Below are 19,756 nucleotides of genomic sequence, written 5' to 3' on the forward strand. Positions count from 1 at the left end.
GGGGCATGAGCAATCGATGACTTCACCAACCATGCCAATGCTTCAGCTCCCGACGTTACTACTTACATGGATGCGGGCGCATCATTGCTCTATTCCCGCAGATTTTTACTACAGTATTTCTTCAAATTTAAGCTTACCCTTGTCCTGCTAATCCTGGAGGCGCATGTCCTACCCATGACGTCACCTCAGTTCTGAGGAATCTCGGCATTTTGATTGCTCTCAACTCGAACTATTGTTTCCTCTCTTTCTTTTCCCCTTCACGCAAAGGATCCACTCTGTGAGCCGCTATATATCCTTGTCATTGTTCATCAAGGTCTCCCAGGGTATATCAATAGAGCACACAATGGTCGCACTTTGGAACAAGAAAAAGGACGACCCCGACAGGGAGGAATCACAGACAAGGGATGAGGAAAGCTCTTCCAGAAACCATCGTGAACCGCAGTATCGAGAGCCAGATGAGCGCACAAGACTTTTACCTCGCGATCATGCCGCTTATCTGAGACCCGATGATCCTGCAGTAAGTTGAAAAAATCCCTACCTCAAGTTGACCGAAAACATTATCCCGCTGACTTTCGAAATGCAAGGTCTCTCCGTATAACCTCTGGAGCGTTCGAGCTCTACGAGCCCTCTCTTCACTCTTCCTCGTGATAAGCTTTATATGGTGGGCCTTCTTACTCGTCTCCATCTTCGTCAGCCCGCCCATGATGCACACACGGGGGTCCGGCTTCTTCAGTTTCGCCTACACGTCGTTAACAGTCGGCTACCTGATAATCGCGCTCCTTTTCTTCTCCGTACCATCAAAGCCAATGACGATATGTGGCGCGATCCTATTTGTCTTTCTCTTAGTTGATATGTGCATCATACTGGGCGTAGCTCACATCCGTGTCGAAGAAGGTTGGGTGGGCATAGCCTCAGTCGTCTGGGCGACGTTCATCTCGATCTATGCCATCGGGCAGAACCGCTACGTCGCATGGGGCAAAAAGGAAGAGGAAGAGCGCCTGACTGGTCGCGAAGAGACGCGTCGTCCCCTCCGAGAATGGCTGGCCGTGCTGATTGCCACCATTATCATGGTCGTCCTCGCTATCGTTTCCATTCTCTTCACCGCAACGTTGATCATCCGCATCCAAGACTCCTCCCTTGCTGCACCAGGCAAGAAGTACTACGTCAATGGCAACCACTACCAAGTCCATCTAGACTGTGTCGGCAACCCAGGTCGCAAAACCGAAGATGGAGACCGTATTCCCACAGTTTTATTGGAAGGTAATCACGGACCAGTCGAACACACCTTGCAACCATTTATTGATGATGCGTACCGCAACGGCTCCATCGAACGCTACTGCTACTGGGACCGACCGGGATATGCCTGGTCCGACAACGCGCCATCCCCTTACTCCGCCGGCATGGCAGCTGACTCACTGTCCGAGGCGCTCGCTCTCGCCGGCGAAGAAGGGCCCTGGGTCTTGGTCTCGGCCGGAGTAGGCGGCATCTACAGTCGCATTTTTGCCAGCCGACATCTCCTCGAAGTAGATGGGATCATGCTCATTGACACCCTGCACGAAGATTACCTGGACAGTCTGGGCTCACCGGGACGAGGCTTCATCCTTTGGATTCGGGGTGTTCTCTCTCCTCTGGGTCTCGATCGACTCGCTGGAGCCATCTTCAAGGGCCGGACACGGGAGGACCGCGTCATCGGTCGTAGCGCCTATCAAACCGCGAAGGTCATCCGGGCCAAGTTGCAGGAGAATCTGGTAGCCAAGTCCATGACTGCATCGGAGATCCAGACCGCGCGACACGTGCAGATGCCCGACACCCCATTGACGGTGATCAGTTCTGGTGTGGAAGTCCGGAAGAGTGAGAAGTGGAGGAAGGCCCAGGAGGAATTGACGAAAGTAACAAAAAATCTCAAGAACTGGGATATTGTTCGCGGGGCACCACATGAGGTATGGAGATCGGCTGAGGGCCGATCTATCGTGGAGAAAAGATTGAAGCAGATGGTCAAGGGTAAGGGGAAGAAGTAATATTGCTCCTTTTCGCTTGGGGCCTGGCGTATCTTTTGCTTCTCTTCTACCTCTTTAAGCCTCTTCTTTTCTTCTTAATTTCTTTTGGATTTGTTCCGGGTTCATTCTTTAGTTTGTTACCCCTTTCTAGTTGGCGTTGTTTCAAACTTCATGTGTTATAGGGTAAAATTTACGGTCTATTGTGGTGTAGTTCACGTAATATAGTCTACTCACAATGCGATGCTTAGGTATCTGAACTGTAGGTGTGCGTAACCTTCTATGATCAGTGTAGGTAGTTCGCACAAACTTGGAAATCCGGCTATTACAGAACAGCCAGTAAATATACCTGAGCAGTTTGCACAAGCTCGGGAACTCAACTGTTTTAGCAACGTAGATTCATTCCATCCGTACCTTCTAATATCTTCTGAGGACTATATCACAGGACATCCATCCTCACAATCTGAGACCTAAGCCAGGCGTAATATATGCATAGGGTTGGTGGGAGTCGAGAGAACAGATCCATAAACACTGCAAGGCACGAGTACGTTGTTACACAGCCGGTGCACGCTAGGCCAGGACGTCCGATGGCATGACAGCTTTGATCGAGGAAGCAGGGTGGATGATATATCGACGGGGAATGTGGCTACGCGGCTCGGATCGACCAGTCACTCTAGACTAGCTCCCTTGAACCTCTTAGCAAGCTGTTCACTTTCTGATTTTGGAGATTCAGGCCTTGAGGGGAAAAAACGTTTTCCGGCTTGGGGCACTGCGCGAGGAGAATCGGCCGAACTCAGCCAGGGGCGCTTAGGGGGGCGCTCACCACTTTCCTGAAGAATTGTGACCAACGTCGCCCACCCGGGGGTGCTTATTAACTGAACTCCATCTGCGGGATCATGTTTTGTCGCAACGCGGCCGAGGAGTGCCTCCTCGTCCTATTATGGTGTCAATGTTTATTGCGATCATCAAACCAGTGTATGGTGGGTTTGCCTACCTTGCTGAATGTGGACAAAGAGTGGAGGAAGCACAGAAGATGGAAGTCGGATACGGCGCGAATCGCCTTGTCAGGGTCGCCGTGGGAAACGAGCTTTTTGGCGACGTGACGAAGCTCCTGGCTTTCGCCGATGACTTCACGGTTCTCAATTGGAAAGTTACCTTCAACAAAAAGCGGAGAGGATTCCGTAGGGAATCCATGGGTTAAAGTGACCAAGAGATACTCAACAGGGAATGCTGGTTTTGCGTTTTGCTGAGCGCTAACACCATACTCATTAATCTTTCGGTAGAAGACTTCGGGTATATACCGCGACTTGTTCTCAGAGTCATCCTCTTCGGACTGTACCAGCATGACCGAGGGCTCCGCAGACGGTTCAACTATATCTGCCCTGACCATCTCAACTGCCGCAACCGACGCCTGGTAGGCGCTTACCGAGATAGCACCCTCCTCATCTCCACTGAGAACACAAGTGACAAAATTGGAACCGAATCGACCAGTCCGGCTCCACTTGGTTGCTTTTGGGTATTGGGCTTGTAACCGCGCTGCGAATATAATCTCCAGGGACGAAAGGAAGTAAGAATCAATGTGCCGCTTGCAGATGACCGAGCCGTCCCCTTGTCCAGCATCAAGCAAATCAGTAAAGATGACACCGACTTTCTCAAGGCCACACAAGCGTGCGACCTCATCGACCTCCTTCTCATTATGCCATTCGTGAAGCGTAACGCCATCAATCTCATCCACCTGTGGCGGCTCGTAGATCGCCTGGACCACAGCCTTGACTCCCAGAGGAACCTCGGTGTACTCTTCGTATGTGCCGTACAGAAATCCCAGCCGTTGAGCACCGGACTTACGCCAGAAATCGAGCAACGAGTTAATAAGATCAGGAGAAGAGAACTCCACATGGTCTACCGTACGAAACTCTTGAGGCTGCAAGCTAATCGCACTTGGTTGGCACTTGGTACAGATTCCCTCAGGCCACGAAGGATGTCCAGACGGGCAATCCCGTCTTACTCGGTAGTATGGTTCACTGAGTGGGGGCATGAAAGAGCTCTTGAGCTCGGCTTTGTTGGTCGCAGCATTGAGTTTCCGCAAATATGAGTGAAATGACAAGTGCTTAATCTTCTTCTCCGCAAGGTACTTGGGGTCATAAGGCTCTAGTGGCATGCAGTAGTCGCACATGCCCTTGGGTCCATGCTTGCACATTTTCATGTCACGGTTGCGCTTTATTTTCCCATCCTTTTTATCTAACGCATCATCGAGAGGCGACTGTTGGACCACATCCCAAGGGTTCTTGATTGTAGCGGTCGGTGAGGTAGGCTGGGGGCGAAGCGAAACGGTTTCGGTTTGCGGGACAGGGGCTCCATTCAGACGCCGAGAGGACACATTCGTAGTATGACCATTTGCAGAGCCATCTTGCAAGCTTTGCTTTTCTTGATAGCCAAGGTACAGCTTGTCTCCGTGTCTACTTCCAGTATTAGCAAGCTCAAGAACAGCTAAGACACCGTCCAGTAAAGGCTAACTGACTTTAGACCGACTGTCCCAAGCGCGATACCATCGAGAGTATCCAAAAGTCTCTCATCACCCCCAGTACCTATGGGCTTGTTCGAAAGGTTTATTGAAGAGGGTTCAGTGTCTGGAGGGAGGTGCTCCAATATCTACAGGTAGGATTGTTAGCATCCACCTAGCACCCGGTGGGATGCAGAGACATGGTTGACACAGCTATCCAAACCATACCTTCTGCTTGAGCGAGGGAAATAGTTCTTGTGGGCTGACTGTCAACCGGAATTGGCCGTTCCGGCTCTCAAATCTCAGAACGATCGGCCGAGACGCCATGGTGAGGGGTTTGGTGAAATTGTTAAGGTGCAAGATAGTTGAGTGGTAGTGAGTAATGATATCTATGGGTATACGGAAAACTTGATTGCGTTCATGGAACCATGACGGTGGGAAAGCATAAGGTGTAGTGAGGCAGTGGCGGGTTTGGAGACACGAGTGAGAGTGAGAGCTCAAGCTGGAGAAGACGAGAAGGCGGAAGAGCTCTATCGTCATCGCCGCCGGTTACCGCCCTATAACCAGAACCCCGCAGAATACACTTACAGAAATTATGTATAATACGTAATCTGAATACCAACGCTCAACTGGGTATTTATTATTAGGTAGGTGCAGGGGCCTAAGTTCTCTCTAAGAGTGTTAGAGAGACCCAAGTTATTTTGAATTTTCTCAAGATCAGATCATGAACATAATAGAAATTTGCACGAATTAGAGGTTCTTACCACCTCATATTTTACTACTAAACCACTAAGCGAAGCTGGAGTATACAATACAGTTTTTGTGCTTGAAACGTTCATAAATAATTTATTATCTTATTTGCAGGTATGGTATATCATTTTCAGATCTCAGTCCGAATGAGGTATCGACCCATCACAAAACGCCATTGGAATAAACAACAAAAAGAACGAAAAAACAAAGATCAGGTGGGTATACAATGGAGCCGATCAGGAAATTACACACTTAGGAAGACCACAAGGCCCCTCACCCTTCTCCTTCTTTGCCCCTTGTGCACCCTGTTCGTTCTGCTGGCCATTCTGCGCAGCGTTGGAAGCTTCTGTCTTTGTAATTTGTTCTTTTTGTTGTTGCTGTGGTTGTTGTGATGCAGCGATAGGCTGCGACTGAGGCTTGACTTCCTCACTGCCATGCAGTCAAGCGAAGCTGACACGAGCAACGTGCTCGTAGAAAGCCTTGCCCTGGCCCTCAGCGATCTCGAGCTCGAGAGCAGTGGGCTGGCGGGAACCGTCGGCACCCTATAGAGGAACATGTTAGCAACTGGTTTGGCGATAGATAGGTGCAGAGCTTACAGCAAAAGTACCAGCACCCCAGGCGCTACCACCGTGGATCTCCTGGAGGTTGGACAACTGGGCGAACATGGTCTTGTAGCCGAGAGGAACGTAGATGAAGCCGTGGTGGGCAAGAGTGCTCATGGCAGCAATGGCGGTGGACTCCTGGCCACCACCCAGGGTACCAGTGGAGACGAACAGACCGGCATACTTGCCCCAGTAGCCACCGGTGGCCCAGATGCCGCCAGTGCGGTCCCAAAAAGCCTTCCACTGGGCGGGAAAGTTACCATAGCGAGTAGGGATACCGAACAGCACAGCGTCGTAGTTCTTGAGGTCTTCCGGGGCGATGACGGGGTGATCCTTCTTAGCAGGAGCATGCATCTTATCCAGGACCTCCTTGGGCAGGGTCTCAGCAATCCTATGGAAAGACCATTAGCAATTGGGTTTTCCAAGCTGATGTTGCTTGTTAACATACTGGTAGATGTCGGCCTGGCCGCCAGCAGATTCAATACCCTTCTTTTCGGCCTCAGCCAGGTGGGCGATGTGGCCGTACATGGAGTACTACCGTTTGTTAGCCATTGTGTGCAATGTAAGAAGACGAACAAGAAGGTTAATGTTACGTACGTAAACGATAGCAACCTTGGGAGCCATGGCGACGGTAAGTAGTTTTGATTTTATTAGAGGAGGGATTGGAGGAAGTCTTAATCGGGAGATGGTTGAAGAGTTGAAGTATCGGCCGGACAAGGTGAGAACACTTATATATGTGAAATCACGTTCCTTGGAGAAGATGGTCGACCACGAGGGGTTGGGGCTGCCCCTCCATCGGAGGAGCTCGACACCAGAATTCAACAAGCTTGCCAAAAGATCCGTAATCGATTACAGAATCCATTAGCTTTGGGAGAAGCGCTGGGTGATTGGTTCTGGAAGGGAGGCTGTGGGGGTTGCCGGGGGTCCAGCCGAATGTCCATTGCTCCACCGGCATCTCCTGGTCCAATCATCGGCGTGGGTAGTAACTTAGCTGAGTCTTACTGATGATTAGCAAATGGTCCCCTTTCCCGCTCCCAGAATATTCGATCCGAATAGGACCTTGCTGAATGATCTCTTATTCAGATAGTAAGGGTGCTTTGTCAATCTGGGTGACAAGAAGATACAATCTTCCGCGCTTCAATTCCGTTTTGGTGAGCAATCTACTTACTATGTATGTGCTAATGTGACTAGGATATCTACTATGTAGCAACGCACTGGCCTTGCTGTCGTGATGTCATCCACTACTGAAGTTACTACGACGCCATGTCACCTTAATCTAGAGCAAGATCTGTGACTGGAATTTGTTACACAGAATCAGATACAGTGGCCACGGCATTGTTCCTTTGTGTTATACCTATAGCAACCGCTATTATAGTTCACTAAATCATATACACGAATAGACTGTCAATGCCTGAACTTGGGTATCTCAACGTTCTAGTAATAAGCTTAAATCCATCATCAACAAATAACCTTCTCTTCTTTCCTATCCAACAATTCCACAAGACATGTCCCCGCTCACAGCCCACGTCCCCGGCCTCTAAAACGACCACGCATGAATCCACCCCCGCGTCCCCGCTCACTCCTCCATTCACGTTCTCGTTCCTTTTCTCTTTCCTGCTCCTCCCTGATTAATATCCTCTCTCGCTCCAATTCCTCCTCTGTCTTCTCCACCCTGATTGACGGCTTAGGGAGGTTCTCGATCCACCGGGCATGAGCGTCCGCGCAACCTTTACCCTCTGGACAGAACCCTGCCAGGTAGTACTGACACAGCCGTCGGCGCACATGACGTTTGGCACAAAGCGGCCCCAATGGGCAAAAGCCTCGATCGTAGTGCTCGCATGGCGGTAATCGAGCCTGCTCCCGCACGTGCTGATAAAGACAGTCATCACCATTCGGACAGTAACCTGACCGCGAAAAGGACTGGCACTCTGGCATCCGGCGAAGGTTGTATTCATGGAGATATTCACATTTGAGGCCTTTTTTGCACAGCCCCTTGAGGAAGTGCTTGCAGACGAGTGACCCGTGCGTCGTGGACGGTGCCAGTCCGGAAGCGGTAGTCGTGGACGTCGTCACTCGGGATGGTGTCGGATGTCGATCGGGGCAAGCAGGCCCTAAGGGACAATGGCCTTCACTGTACGCCTTGCAGACGGGTACATCGCAGGCGAGTCCGAAGCCGAAGCTATTGCGTAGGAAGGGGATGAAGGAGAAATCGTTATAGCTTGGGTCGCGCTCGCTGCCGGAAGCTAGGATTTGTGATGCAGCGTGACTAACTTCTGCGGACATGGTTGTGTTGTGTCGCACCAAAACGGAGGGAAGAAAAAGATATGTGGCTGTTTTGGTCACAAAGGCAACAAGTGATAACGAGCTTGAAGGCTCGCGACCGGAAACTTGAGCAGCAGCGGAGGTCAGTTACAATTTCGGCGCTGGGGCCTGTCTAAATCTGTAAGCAAGGGGTTCCGTGAGCTGCGTAACTCGTGTGAGTTATTTCGAGGATAATGGCGGGCAATAATATCAATACAGTGATGGTCAAACCCAGGAAGCAGGTGAAATTCTGGTCAACTAACAGCTTGATGGCGGAGAAAGGCCGGGCATTAAATGGAAGGCGGTGGCAAAACATATCGGTTATCTTCAATCGACCAATTATGAGAGCATACCACGTGACTGTCAGCTACCATGCTTTCATGATGCCCAGCGTAAACATTGTGCAAGGAGGCTGGGCAGGTAAGTAGAAGCTGGATTTTTTTTAGAATATAATAGCTGAATATGAGCCTTCAATGGAGTTTATTTCAAGACAATTGTCACTTTTCCTAGACATTACCATTGCTAACTATGTGCTGCATAACTATAGTTGCTACATGCCAGCTTCTATCCTGGGAAGCTACGAGGGCGGTGGGTAACAACATATCGAGGAGGATAAAAGGCAATATCGATCTGGGGGAACTGAGTAAGTCGTTCTGGAACCTAATACTAGGTAGCAAAGCACCAGACATGCCTCTCATGGCACCTCCTCAAGCAGTGTAGCTAGCATCATGCCTATAGCTCGAACAGAGAGACAACATGTGTTCAGCCACACGTGAAGTAACGGCTTTGGGCCTGTCGATGGGTCCTTGACTGTAATATCATATTGGCACTGAGTCTCTCGATCATCATCTACTTAATATTGTTATTTGGTAGATATAATGGATTGAGGAAACGGTTTAAACCAAGCAAGAAATAGTAAAAGAGAGCAAAGGAGAAACTTGATAGAGAGAGATATTTAATCCCTATTTATTGAGAGCCCTTCGAAGGAACGAGTGCCGAAAGTAGCTTGAATCCATAGTATATCACATTCTACGGTTCTAGATTCTACTTCCGATCCATAGTACTTCTGAGATCCCATCTGAGCGAGTCCAATCTCAATCTACCTACCTATTTTACCAGAAGTTTACCGTTACTGTCAAAAGTTACTGGATCTTCCGGTTATGACACTCATGATGTATCATGAAACCTGAGCTAGGTCGCAGTACATCCAAGGATAATCTAAGCCAGATCAAGTATAGCCTTGTATCTAGCTGATCGCCTAATCACGTGTATACTCGGCGCCTTGGAGCCTTAGCAGCTGAGAATTCAGGGAATTTACTAGTTAAATTAGCAATACTTCGTGTTTACGATCGGACATGGATCCCCGAGGTATAGCTCAAGCTTCCAATGCGAATCATACCCAATCATTCCGGTGTCACGCAAAGTAATACCCGGTTTAGGTTCAATAGCGGGAGTACGACAGCCGACTACCTAGTCTAAGGGGTAAGAGGAAGAAACGTTACCAGAGGAAAGAGAAAAGAGAAAGAGAATTGCAGATCTGGTCTTGGGGGCTACAGCATGGCTGCAGACGTAAACACCAGTGCTGCTGCCCCTGCATACGAGGCATCCTGGGAAGTCACAACGTCACATGGTCTGCCTGGCGGGTCTGACTCTAGCGTTGATACTCTGTGTGTACACATCGGAAAATTGAGAACAATCCATTGTTGTACGATATTTTATTTCATATAGAAATATTCAGTACTGAGGCATTATGATACACTGGTTCAACGCACGATATGTTGGGCAGGTGTCGACGGAGGTTATGGCCCGGGCCTTCCATTTAGGGTTCCGAAAAGGAACTTGCGGCGATCACTCCAACCATTGTCAGACTTTCGCCTGCACCCCGAAGGTCAGGTGCATGGCTTGAGATGATTGACGCATGAATGAACCCTGAGCTCAAAGAGACCCAGTCATATCCACGCATGGAGCATCGTCATTCGCAATCCATCATGCGGGGGTGGAAAAGCGACTAATTACTAGTCTGCAGTTCTCTCCACAGCCTCGAACAAGTAAGAAAAGTAAACCTTATGGGGTAAAAAAGCAAATCCAAGACCAAAACAATAAGAGAAGTAAAAAAAGAAAGAAAGAAAGAAGAGAATTAATTTCCCTCCATTGCCCCAGTTGAAACCCACCTAATCGATCGACAGTGCTCATTATTTATGAAACATTTGAAAGAGTTACACCCCAGCACTGGTGATATAGTTATTGTGGCATTTAAGACAACCGATCTTACCTAAGGTCGTGGTGGCTCCCGTCCTATACTATACCATTACCAAGTCAGCCCGCAACGCGCAGCTCTCTGCCACCCGATCCACTCAAATCTTACAATGAGGCTGGGGATTAATCCATTACTACCAGACTCGTGAGCAGATCTTCACCGAAAAGCCCCAGAACGGTCTTCTCAGCACCACCAAACTCGCGTGCTTTGCCTAAGCTTCCGGGGCAACCCCATGACTATCAGTCGACGGAATAGACACCGAGAGGTGGGGTGAGCGTAATCTGAGATTTTAGACCCTCTGGAAGCTGCTGCCGATCAAAAGTCCCTTTCGATATATTTCTAACCTTGTGGCGGGTCCACGAATGAGCACGGTACCGTCGGAGGCCCAGATTGACACGGTCCTCTTGCTACCCTGCAATAGAAGGATAAATAGAATCTTATTGTCCGGGGGTTGGAGTCTTAGGCTCGGGGAGGAAGAAAAAGAGTGGAAGCGTCATTTTCTAGCACTGGCTACAAGTCAAGACTTGATGCACGGTCTTTCAATCAGCGTGCATTATGCAGCCAATGTTATGTCACTCTTCTTGTCATCGACGGTCATGGAAAGTCGCTGAGCACTGACTTTGGTTGCCTTCTTTGATTCACGCCTCCTCAAAAGACCTCACTTTGGGAGGGGCTTTCGCTTTCTCTTCCACTTGTCTGTTCTTTTTTTAAAATGACCCCAGCAAAATACGAGTAGATGACGAACTAAAAAAGGACCATTTCAACCGCCCCAAAGCAAAGAAACATCCCCCACACGTGACATCGTCCTTAATAGGGAAGTTGCTTTTCCCACACTTTATTTTTTCATGATTGTTGGTGCTTGTGGACCTTTCTAATTTTCTAATTATCTTTCTTTTCTTCGATTCTCTCCAAATCCACTTTCACCTTTTTACAACAACTCCTTTCTCTCAAATCCCTCATCTTGAGTGTATGCTACCATCATGCCATTGTCCGGCGGTATTTTCCCCCACTGGCGTCGCAAAGCGGCGGAACGCTCCAGCAACAGCTCGTATGAGGTTCCATACTATATAAACGCAGCGTATTATCCCAATTGGCGGATATACCGAAAACAGCCTCCTTCATCGCTTAGACTGGGATTTGTCTCTCATATCTTCTACGCATTTGCTTGGTAGTACAGCCATACACCAGACCGAGGGAACCCCTTGGCCCGAGTACATACATATACAAAGTACAGATGTTAACCAAGCCGTTTTATTTGTTTTAGGGTCAAAGAAGACGGCACCGTATATGTGGATCTCCCACCCGATTTTTCATTACTTATTTTCTAAGGATAAAACTTTCTTCATTATCTGAAAGATCCCACGCTAACCGCAGATCTAAATGCATAGTTAAGCGATGAATGGGCCGATGCGCAAATGCCCGTGGACGGCACGCAGGGCTGTATCCGGGCCTTCACGCAGCTGAAACCGCAGTACCCCAAGATGAAAATCATTCTCTCCGTCGGTGGAGGCGGCAAGGGAAGCGAGAACTTCGCCCTCGTGGCGCGGAGTCAATCGCGTACTGAGACATTTGTCCGCACGGCCAGGGCGCTGGTAGACCAATTCGGCCTGGACGGTCTCGACAGTATGCATCAACGCCTTCCTCAACTTACCATAAACATATTACTAATGCCCCCAAGTTGACTGGGAACACCCCGCCGACCCACAACAAGGCATGGACTACGTCCGACTACTAGCAAAGCTGCGGGAAGCACTGCCTTTGCCTCGATTCGTATTAGCAACGTGTCTTCCGGCGGGCCAATGGGCTCTGCGGAACATCGACCTCTCCAAGGCATCTTTGTACCTCGACCTGATTAATCTTATGACGTATGATTTTGCCGGGCCTTGGACGAACGAGAGCGGACACCATGCGCAATTGTACAGTCCCTCCCGGAATCCGGGCGCTGTCTCTTGCCAATCTAGCGTGCAGTATGTGATCTCGCAGGGTGTCGATCCGAAGAAAATCCTACTCGGTGTCCCTGCCTACGGCCGGTCATTTTTGGGTAGCGAGAAGCCCGGTCAGCGGTATGCTGGTACGGGTGGCGAGGATGGCGTGTTCGATTACAGTGATTTGCCCCGTCCTGGCGCTAAGGAGCATCATGATGATAAGCTTGGCGCGGCGTACTGCTCTGGTGGTGATGGCGGGTTCGTAACCTATGACACGCCGCGGACGGTGCAGCAGAAGGCTAGATTTGCGACCAAGACGAAGTTGGGAGGATTGTTCTATTGGCATATTGGAGGAGATGCACGCGGTCCGCGGAGTTTGATCGAGACCGGGTATAACACGCTACATGAGATGTAGCGGTAGTCGAAACATCCCCTCAAAGCGCGGAGAAATAATCGAGATAAGAAAACAAGAGTCAAAAAAAGAAAAACAAACAACAGCAGGAACAATGCATAACTCCGAGGAACAAAAAACAGGTGGCATATGTGTCGTGTGTTTATTATTACTGTGTCAGAATACCAGGTATGAAAGAAATGAATTAAATGAACTTTTATTCCTACGAACGAGTAGGCTCCGAATCCCTGTCGCGGATCAGACCATAAGCTTTCAGATACTGGAGACTAGTATCTAGATCGATCTTTAGTTTCCTTTATATTCAATGATATCTTATCTTTGATTTTGAGATCCAATTTACAGTATCCCTAATGGCCATGTGATATGTCGTAATACTTCGTAGAAGTAAACCTCTACCAGACACTACATAACAAACACCAAATGAATAGCCCTGACATTCGACACTCCTACCCAAAGAGAATGCCAACCAGAAAGACCACACCAATAATCTCAAAATACACAAAATCCATAAATCCATGTAAAATATCCATAATCCATATTTAATCTATAATCTATAATCTATAATCCATCCCATCCATAAATCCTTAATCTATAATACACAAACCCCAACCCTAAACAAAGACCAAGCAGAAAAGAAAAGAAAAATCAAGCAACCCCAATCCGCTCAAAAACCGCCCTCATTTCCTCAATACTCTTCCCCTGGGCAAGCAACAAGCCAAGCAAAACGCGTGACTTTGCGGGGTTCAAATACCCGCTTGCGATCTGGCTCGACTCGGCGGAGGACGGCACCTCCCCGTTTCCGGTGCGCGTGCTGGCTACGATGGGGATGTTGTGTTTGGTTGTGATGTCTTCCATGGCGGCGCTGAAGGGGGTGGAGACGGAGCCGGAGCCGGAGCCGGCGATCTGTTTTTTTATTTGGATTAGTATTTTGGTGGAGGGGTTCTGGGGGTGTTTTTGATAGATGGGGTTCATATTGAGAGTGGACGAGACTTACGACGATGCCCTTTGCGCCGTTGTCAATGGCGGAGTAAAGGGTGTCATTGTGCATGTCTTCGTATGAGTAGAGGATGTCGACTCTGGGGATGGAGGTGATGTTCCGGATATCTACTTCCGTCTTGCCTGTTGGCTTGACTGGGGGGTAGAAGAAGTAGGGTTTGTTGGAGACGACCTCGCCCAGGTTGCCCATTTCGATGGCCTTGAATGTATCGACGGTGTTGGCGTTCGTCTTGGAGGCGTAGAAGGCGGATACGATGCGGTCGTTCATGACAATCAGGGCGCCGCGGTCTCGGGCCTTGGGGCTCGTGGCGACGGTGACGGATTGCAGGAGGTTGAGGGGGCCGTCAGCCGAGATGGCGGTTGAAGGGCGCATGGCGCCGACGATGACCACGGGCTTGCGACAGTTGACCGTGGCGTCGAGGAAGAAGGCGGATTCTTCGAGCGTGTCGGTGCCGTGGGTGACCACTGCACCGGCCATGGTGGGGTCGTTGCAGACCACCTCGTTGATCTGTTTGGAGAGACGCAGGAGAATGTCGGAGGTGATGTCTGGGCTGCCGACATTGGTTACTTGCACGCCAGCGACGTTGGCAACGTTTAGCATTTCCGGGACCGCGTCGATCAGTGTCTGGATGCCGACTGCACCGGCTTTGTAACCTGTTGTTGCGGTGTTGTCGGCGCTGGAGCCCGCGATTGTGCCGCCTGTTTTTTCTTGTTAGTTTTTGTTGTGATGAAGGGGGGCTTGTGCGAGTAGGCTAAGGGTAGTGTGTACCTGTCGCGAAGATAGTGACGTTTGGCAGGGTGGTGTTCATCTGAGTAAAGTTCAGGCCATTGGGGTTGGTGAACACATAGGTGACGTTCGAGTCTGTGGCTCGAGGATATAGGAGAGGCGAAGCATGGCTAATAGTAGCTAAGGCCGACAGGGCAAGAACTTTGAAATTGACACCCATACTGCTGCTTGGTTGCTCGGGGCTCTGAGTAGGGAATTGATGTTGAGCTTGCTCTAGAGAAAAGAACCGACATCGTGGACGACATCTCGGTTATATAGTGCTTCCAAGTTTAGTCCTCTCGCACGCGATGGCCGATTGATTCTCCAACATTGACCAAGAAAAAGTTATTGGCAATAGTTGCCTTATCGTGGAGAAACCCACGGATTCGATACATAGTCCTCTAAGCCAGATAAGTGGCGCAGTGAGAAGATCACAGCCAAGCTGTTTCCCATAGATGAGGCATTTCACGTAATGATAATCGCATATCAATGGAGCCCATCCAGGCACCAAGGTCTTGGAGAAACTCCAATTCGTCTTGGCGTCTGGCTTTGAAGCATGCTAGGACGGTGCTGCAAGACATACTCCAACCGCATACTTGACTTAGGGGGATATCGATCATAGCATGGCTCTTGTTGGGGTAACTCCGGAAAGATTTTAGGTAATTGGATCCAGTGATCTTCGCTGGATAATACTAACTATCGCCGTCTGATAAGATCCGATATCATCTTTCAAGTTTCGGGGCACGTCGGCATCTTGACCTCGTGCTGTTCACAGTATTTGTCCTGAACCGTTGAAGATTCGTATTCACCATGAAGGGAATACGTTCAATTGGTCACACCCTGCGATAAGGTCACTTCGTCGGCTATTAGTCGTAGCAAGTTGTAAGAACAATATTGATTGTTCGATGGGAAATGGGTTATCGAGTGGACCGCCAAGTGCTTGTCCTTATCTCGGCGGGGAGCCGATAGGAACCGTCTTTCGAAGCCTTCCGACGATTACCCTTATGCTCAATATCAAGTTATCAACGGATTATTGAGGCTGTGTAGCGGTAACCGACGTCATTCTAGCGCTGCAGGATCCGGAGTTATAGCGATAACACTGCTAACTGCGATGGTCTTAATATATATCCAACAGAGTCTCACTGGTCCTGACCCTAATCCCAACGCCCGGCATGGCTACCGAAACCTAAAAGACAATGCTCAGCATCAGGAGTACAACTCCACGATCTAGACACTCTCAAGGTCATAAACAGCGCAAACCCACCCTTCAACACATTCCCAAAAGCCAAGAAGCACGTTCTTGCAGTGGATGTTATGGCAGCAGCCAAGCCAACCGTTGCCCCGACTCTTTCCACGTTTGACCATCCCCTCGAATAAAGTTACACGTGGAGGGGATGACACGTCGATGTGCTACTGCATGTATGTACTACTCCCGAGCAGTAAATACTGTCTATCGGACAGGCCGAGTCCCCGGGACTCGGGGACGACGGTAGCTTTTTTTTGGGGCTATTTAATCCTGAGAGTCGATGGCTGGTCTAGACCTTGGTGCTGGTTTAAGTAACACCTCACCCTTCCCGTAGGTTATCTGAGGGGCCGATCGATGGTACTACAAGCTCGGTGCGGGAAGTTTATTTAATGAACCATTGGATTTAGCCATCGCACAAGGTTGTACCGTGACTTGTATGCACTGTGTTTTTTTTAAGTGTCGGCTTCGCCGAGTGAAGTCTCCTCCAAAGGTATTCGGTATTCTGGCCGGTTGAAGAGAAAAACACAAGAATTGAGAAAATCAATGAAAATAAAATGAGCACAAACAGAAATTGTCTATGGTGAAACTGCTCTCAAATACGATGTATTTGTATATGTAGTGAGCACTATTATAACAAGGAACAGCCATGGGGCGACAACTCTCATGGTTGAGTGTGATACAGACGTAGTTACTCAAATGCTGTTCTGATGAGATCTGAAGGAAGACGTGGATAATAAATCAATCCGGACCACCCTCCCATCATTAAGCAGTCGGATCATCACGGTTACATTAGAATGGTATCAAGAACAATTAAAAACGTCATCGGCACAACAGTGGGGCTCCAAGACACAGAACGACAGATGGAACAGTAAAAAGCGTAGTTGCAATGACCAAAACGAGTCAAGGTCGGCACAATATATGCAGCGATGCCTTCTAGCTCAAACTCGAACTCGAGCCCACCACCTCGGTAATGTTCAGATCGACCCGTAGTTTGTTCGATGCCAAAGCCCGCGAGAAGTATGAGAGAGCCTGGCCATCGTACACGCTCGAGTTGGTCTCGGAGCCGGTGATATCCACGGGGACAACCGTACCCGGGTATTTCTTCATCATACCAATGATGGCCAGTTGGTCCACTTTGGCTCTCATATCGAATGTGTTATTACCAGGTTTCAACACGAGATCCTGGATGTACGATTCCCCAATGGCGGTTCCATTCACAGAGAGATCGAGGGTCACATTGCCCTGCAGCTATCAGTTCGCCTGTTCTTCATACAAGAAACCCGAGGGAGATCAAACCATAGTACATACCAAGCTGATCGTCATCACCGACGGGTTGGGGATCAGAACCTGTCCCTGGGTGTTCGTTCCGTCGGATGCCTTCGTGGTAAGATGCATGCCAGACAGCGAGAATCCCTTAAGCTTGTTTAGGCCTGTCATGCGGTTAGTAAGGGAGACTAAAGCAATGCGAACGTTCGTCTACAAACATACCCTTCATAGTAGCGGTGTGGTTGTACGTCACGGTGATCTTCGGCAAAGCTCCCTGCTTCAAATCCGGCTTCCCGTAAACATTGAGGTCGACATATTCATTCTGCATCACGGCCGTAGCGAAGTCGCCAAATGCGGACACATCAGTCAAGTCAAGGCGCTGATCTACATGCACCTCGACCCCGTCCCTAGACTTAAGTTGCGGAATGGTCGCGACACCGAATGCAGCTGCGCCCAGTAGACCAACACTTGCGTTAAAGCTATAGATGGTTGGGTGAAACACGCTATCCGTCCAGATGACCTGCTGCTGGTCCACATGGAACGAATTCGGTGTCGGCTCACTGATCACCATCGACTTGACTTCCAATTTCGAGTCGTTAATGTTGTCCTGTGCGATGTTCGGATAGCCGACATATACCCTATTTGCGTGATGTTGTCAGAGGGGCTCCGCTGAAGAAGGCCATTTCTACAAGGATTGAACATACACCGGAAGGGCCACGACGAGCACCACTACAACGAATGCGATGAGGTGCGCCCACCACCATTTCTTAAAGTGGGCCGCCACGCGAGATTTGAAGCTAGGTTTTGTGGCAGCGGGTGAGGCCACCATGCCTACTTCAGTAACTTCAGGCTTGTCGCTCGACATCTTGTGTCGCTAGACCTCGATAAGGTTGACCGAATTGAACTGATGCTAAGGCCTGTCACACAGGCAGCCCTGTCACCCACCAGGTTAGGAGGCACCTCCTGAGAAAAGGACCGGAGAGGCCGAAAAGGGGTCATACCAAGTTGCTTCTCGAGTTTTAGTCCCGGCAGAGACTTGTCTCGCTTGTTTTGCTCGAGGGGGCGGGCTACAGAAGGCATTATATCGTTAATGACACCGTCAAAAAAAAATCTCTCGGGGACTTTTGGCGGCGAAAAGAACAAAAGGAAAATGATTAAGGGAAATAAAAGCCACATTGAATAATCATGACGATGACATACCTTCACAACTCTCAACTCCACAATTGCACACAGAGAAAGTTGGGAAGAAACGTGGCAGAGTGATCAACAAGCACAAAAGACGTCTCCGACCGAAACTAAAAACGAGAAAATCGGACTAGGGCATGGAAGGCAGGACCGTTACATGGCTTATGCTCTATCTATAAGACTATCGGAGGTGGCGGATCTTCACATGTGTACTTTTCAAAGAATTCAGGTCAAGCACCGCGGAACTTGGGCTTTTGGGTCCCAGTCGGCTCCAGATCCCTATGCAGAATCATTGAGCTATTGCTTAATGGGGAAGCCCTGTGGAGATCACGACGGGGGACCACTGCCAGGGTAGTTAGGACACGGACTCACACAAAAATTGAGGCAGCGTTCCGGGGACTTACCTTGAAACGCACCAGTGATGCACGAGACAGATATGGGATACGTTCGTACCGTTGTTCTTCTCATGATCAGCAGTATCATCGTTCAACCGAGGCAGGAATTGCATGCTCATGCGTTTCCAAACATTGCGATATCAGCGATGGGTTGGATTGGTTGAGGGGGAGGGAAATAAGAAGTAGAGTAAGCGGATGGAATGCAACCCCCGGGCCCTTCGCCTACTTTCCCCAAATTTCCCCATGCTTGGCAGGACATTGGATCGTCATTGGACTGGGGCCGAGACCCGAACTGAGACTAGCATTAGTCCTCTCAGTAGTAGTGCTAGTAGTCAGTTAGTCAATGGCCAGCAAACCCAAAAAGCCAGCCAACAGCTCAATTTCCATTTTCTTCCGCCATGGTTCCAAACTCCCAAAGAGGAGGGTAGGACGGAGAGGCAAAAATCTTCTTTTCATGCTGCCATCTCCTTTAGGTGATTCCTCCGGGTCTCCCAAACCCAATCCCCTCGATCGAACAGGGGTGCACAGAGGTGGCGACATGCATGCTTTAATCAAAAACCAATTGACCCCTCCTCTCAGCGCCAGCGACAGGGAAATGAATGAAGGAGAAGCACACCTTCGGGCGGGGACTGATTGGAGGGGAAGCTTGTCAGCTGCCCTCTAGACCAACGCAACTAAAAATCATCTACGGCCACCATCCAATCCCATCTCACCATTAATCTAAAAAGACTTCCTCCTATTCCTAAGGCAAGGTACCAATCTTGTCTTTTCTTTTTTCCTTTTTCCCCCCACCATGCAAATGGAAAACTAAACAAATAAATAAATTGGAAAGGAAAAGAAGGAAAGGGGGGCAAACGAAAAAAAAGGTAACCAAGAAAGAAGGGTTCAAGCCACGCGGACTCGTCATGACTAACACACTTCTGTCACTCCTACTTTTAGTACGAACAATCACCAACTTTAGGGTTCATTTAACACGAGAAGGCTCGCTTGCCAATCACTTGGCTGGGAAATCTCCTATCAATTTTTCATGTGCATATAGGGCCAAGTCTAGATGAAGTAACCACCCGCTTCCCAGCTATTGGGTATAAATTTTCCGCAAACACACTTCCATCGACCTCAAGAGGGACGATCCCTCGGGTTCTCGATGGACGGCCCACTTTC

The 19,756-nt window shown here is 49.2% G+C and overlaps 10 protein-coding genes across 10 annotated transcripts; 2 read left to right on the forward strand and 8 right to left on the reverse strand.

Moving 5' to 3' along the window:
* Nucleotides 1-343: 343 nt before the first annotated feature.
* Nucleotides 344-2,018, forward strand: F9C07_843 (mitochondrial integral membrane protein; the record flags this gene model as incomplete). The annotated part of the gene is made up of 2 exons (XM_041288596.1): nucleotides 344-517; nucleotides 585-2,018. 2 exons carry the CDS (start codon nucleotides 344-346, stop codon nucleotides 2,016-2,018), a joined length of 1,608 nt encoding a protein of 535 aa, XP_041141085.1.
* A 644-nt stretch (nucleotides 2,019-2,662) lies between these two features.
* On the reverse strand, nucleotides 2,663-4,821 carry F9C07_2061066 (nuclear protein localization protein 4; the record flags this gene model as incomplete). The annotated part of the gene is made up of 4 exons (XM_041288581.1): nucleotides 2,663-2,929; nucleotides 2,989-4,450; nucleotides 4,513-4,643; nucleotides 4,723-4,821. 4 exons carry the CDS (start codon nucleotides 4,819-4,821, stop codon nucleotides 2,663-2,665), a joined length of 1,959 nt encoding a protein of 652 aa, XP_041141084.1.
* An 863-nt stretch (nucleotides 4,822-5,684) lies between these two features.
* On the reverse strand, nucleotides 5,685-6,470 carry F9C07_845 (1,4-benzoquinone reductase-like Trp repressor binding protein; the record flags this gene model as incomplete). Its single annotated transcript, XM_041288580.1, has 4 exons — nucleotides 5,685-5,786; nucleotides 5,841-6,237; nucleotides 6,295-6,380; nucleotides 6,444-6,470. 4 exons carry the CDS (start codon nucleotides 6,468-6,470, stop codon nucleotides 5,685-5,687), a joined length of 612 nt encoding a protein of 203 aa, XP_041141083.1.
* An 891-nt stretch (nucleotides 6,471-7,361) lies between these two features.
* F9C07_846 (mRNA 3'-end-processing protein yth1) lies at nucleotides 7,362-8,129 on the reverse strand (the record flags this gene model as incomplete). The annotated part of the gene is made up of 1 exon (XM_041284209.1): nucleotides 7,362-8,129. The coding sequence occupies one exon, from the start codon at nucleotides 8,127-8,129 to the stop codon at nucleotides 7,362-7,364; it is 768 nt and encodes a 255-aa protein (XP_041141082.1).
* Nucleotides 8,130-11,152: 3,023 nt separating this feature from the next.
* On the forward strand, nucleotides 11,153-12,940 carry F9C07_847 (putative class V chitinase). The gene is made up of 4 exons (XM_041288572.2): nucleotides 11,153-11,572; nucleotides 11,669-11,693; nucleotides 11,793-12,027; nucleotides 12,083-12,940. The coding sequence occupies exons 1-4, from the start codon at nucleotides 11,385-11,387 to the stop codon at nucleotides 12,742-12,744; spliced, it is 1,110 nt and encodes a 369-aa protein (XP_041141081.2). The 5' UTR covers nucleotides 11,153-11,384; the 3' UTR covers nucleotides 12,745-12,940.
* Nucleotides 12,941-12,985: 45 nt separating this feature from the next.
* On the reverse strand, nucleotides 12,986-13,267 carry F9C07_2137103 (uncharacterized protein). Its single transcript, XM_071509149.1, has one exon. It carries the CDS (start codon nucleotides 13,256-13,258, stop codon nucleotides 13,043-13,045), a length of 216 nt encoding a protein of 71 aa, XP_071365678.1. The 5' UTR covers nucleotides 13,259-13,267; the 3' UTR covers nucleotides 12,986-13,042.
* A 119-nt stretch (nucleotides 13,268-13,386) lies between these two features.
* On the reverse strand, nucleotides 13,387-14,684 carry F9C07_848 (Asparaginase/glutaminase; the record flags this gene model as incomplete). Its single annotated transcript, XM_041288579.1, has 3 exons — nucleotides 13,387-13,644; nucleotides 13,736-14,436; nucleotides 14,507-14,684. 3 exons carry the CDS (start codon nucleotides 14,682-14,684, stop codon nucleotides 13,387-13,389), a joined length of 1,137 nt encoding a protein of 378 aa, XP_041141080.1.
* A 1,998-nt stretch (nucleotides 14,685-16,682) lies between these two features.
* On the reverse strand, nucleotides 16,683-17,880 carry F9C07_2227688 (uncharacterized protein; the record flags this gene model as incomplete). Its single annotated transcript, XM_041288578.1, has 4 exons — nucleotides 16,683-16,991; nucleotides 17,058-17,179; nucleotides 17,238-17,653; nucleotides 17,720-17,880. The coding sequence occupies 4 exons, from the start codon at nucleotides 17,878-17,880 to the stop codon at nucleotides 16,683-16,685; spliced, it is 1,008 nt and encodes a 335-aa protein (XP_041141079.1).
* A 509-nt stretch (nucleotides 17,881-18,389) lies between these two features.
* Nucleotides 18,390-18,887, reverse strand: F9C07_2279199 (uncharacterized protein). Its single transcript, XM_071510354.1, has 2 exons — nucleotides 18,605-18,887; nucleotides 18,390-18,543 (listed from the first exon to the last, which is right to left on the reverse strand). Exons 1-2 carry the CDS (start codon nucleotides 18,681-18,683, stop codon nucleotides 18,431-18,433), a joined length of 192 nt encoding a protein of 63 aa, XP_071365679.1. The 5' UTR covers nucleotides 18,684-18,887; the 3' UTR covers nucleotides 18,390-18,430.
* Nucleotides 18,862-19,135, reverse strand: F9C07_850 (uncharacterized protein; the record flags this gene model as incomplete). Its single annotated transcript, XM_071511781.1, has 2 exons — nucleotides 18,862-18,887; nucleotides 18,952-19,135. The coding sequence occupies 2 exons, from the start codon at nucleotides 19,133-19,135 to the stop codon at nucleotides 18,862-18,864; spliced, it is 210 nt and encodes a 69-aa protein (XP_071365680.1).
* Between the last annotated feature and the right edge of the window lie 621 nt (nucleotides 19,136-19,756).

The sequence above is a fragment of the Aspergillus flavus genome, chromosome 1, assembly GCF_009017415.1.
Source record: "Aspergillus flavus chromosome 1, complete sequence".
In the NCBI taxonomy this organism is placed as follows: Eukaryota; Fungi; Ascomycota; class Eurotiomycetes; order Eurotiales; family Aspergillaceae; genus Aspergillus; species Aspergillus flavus.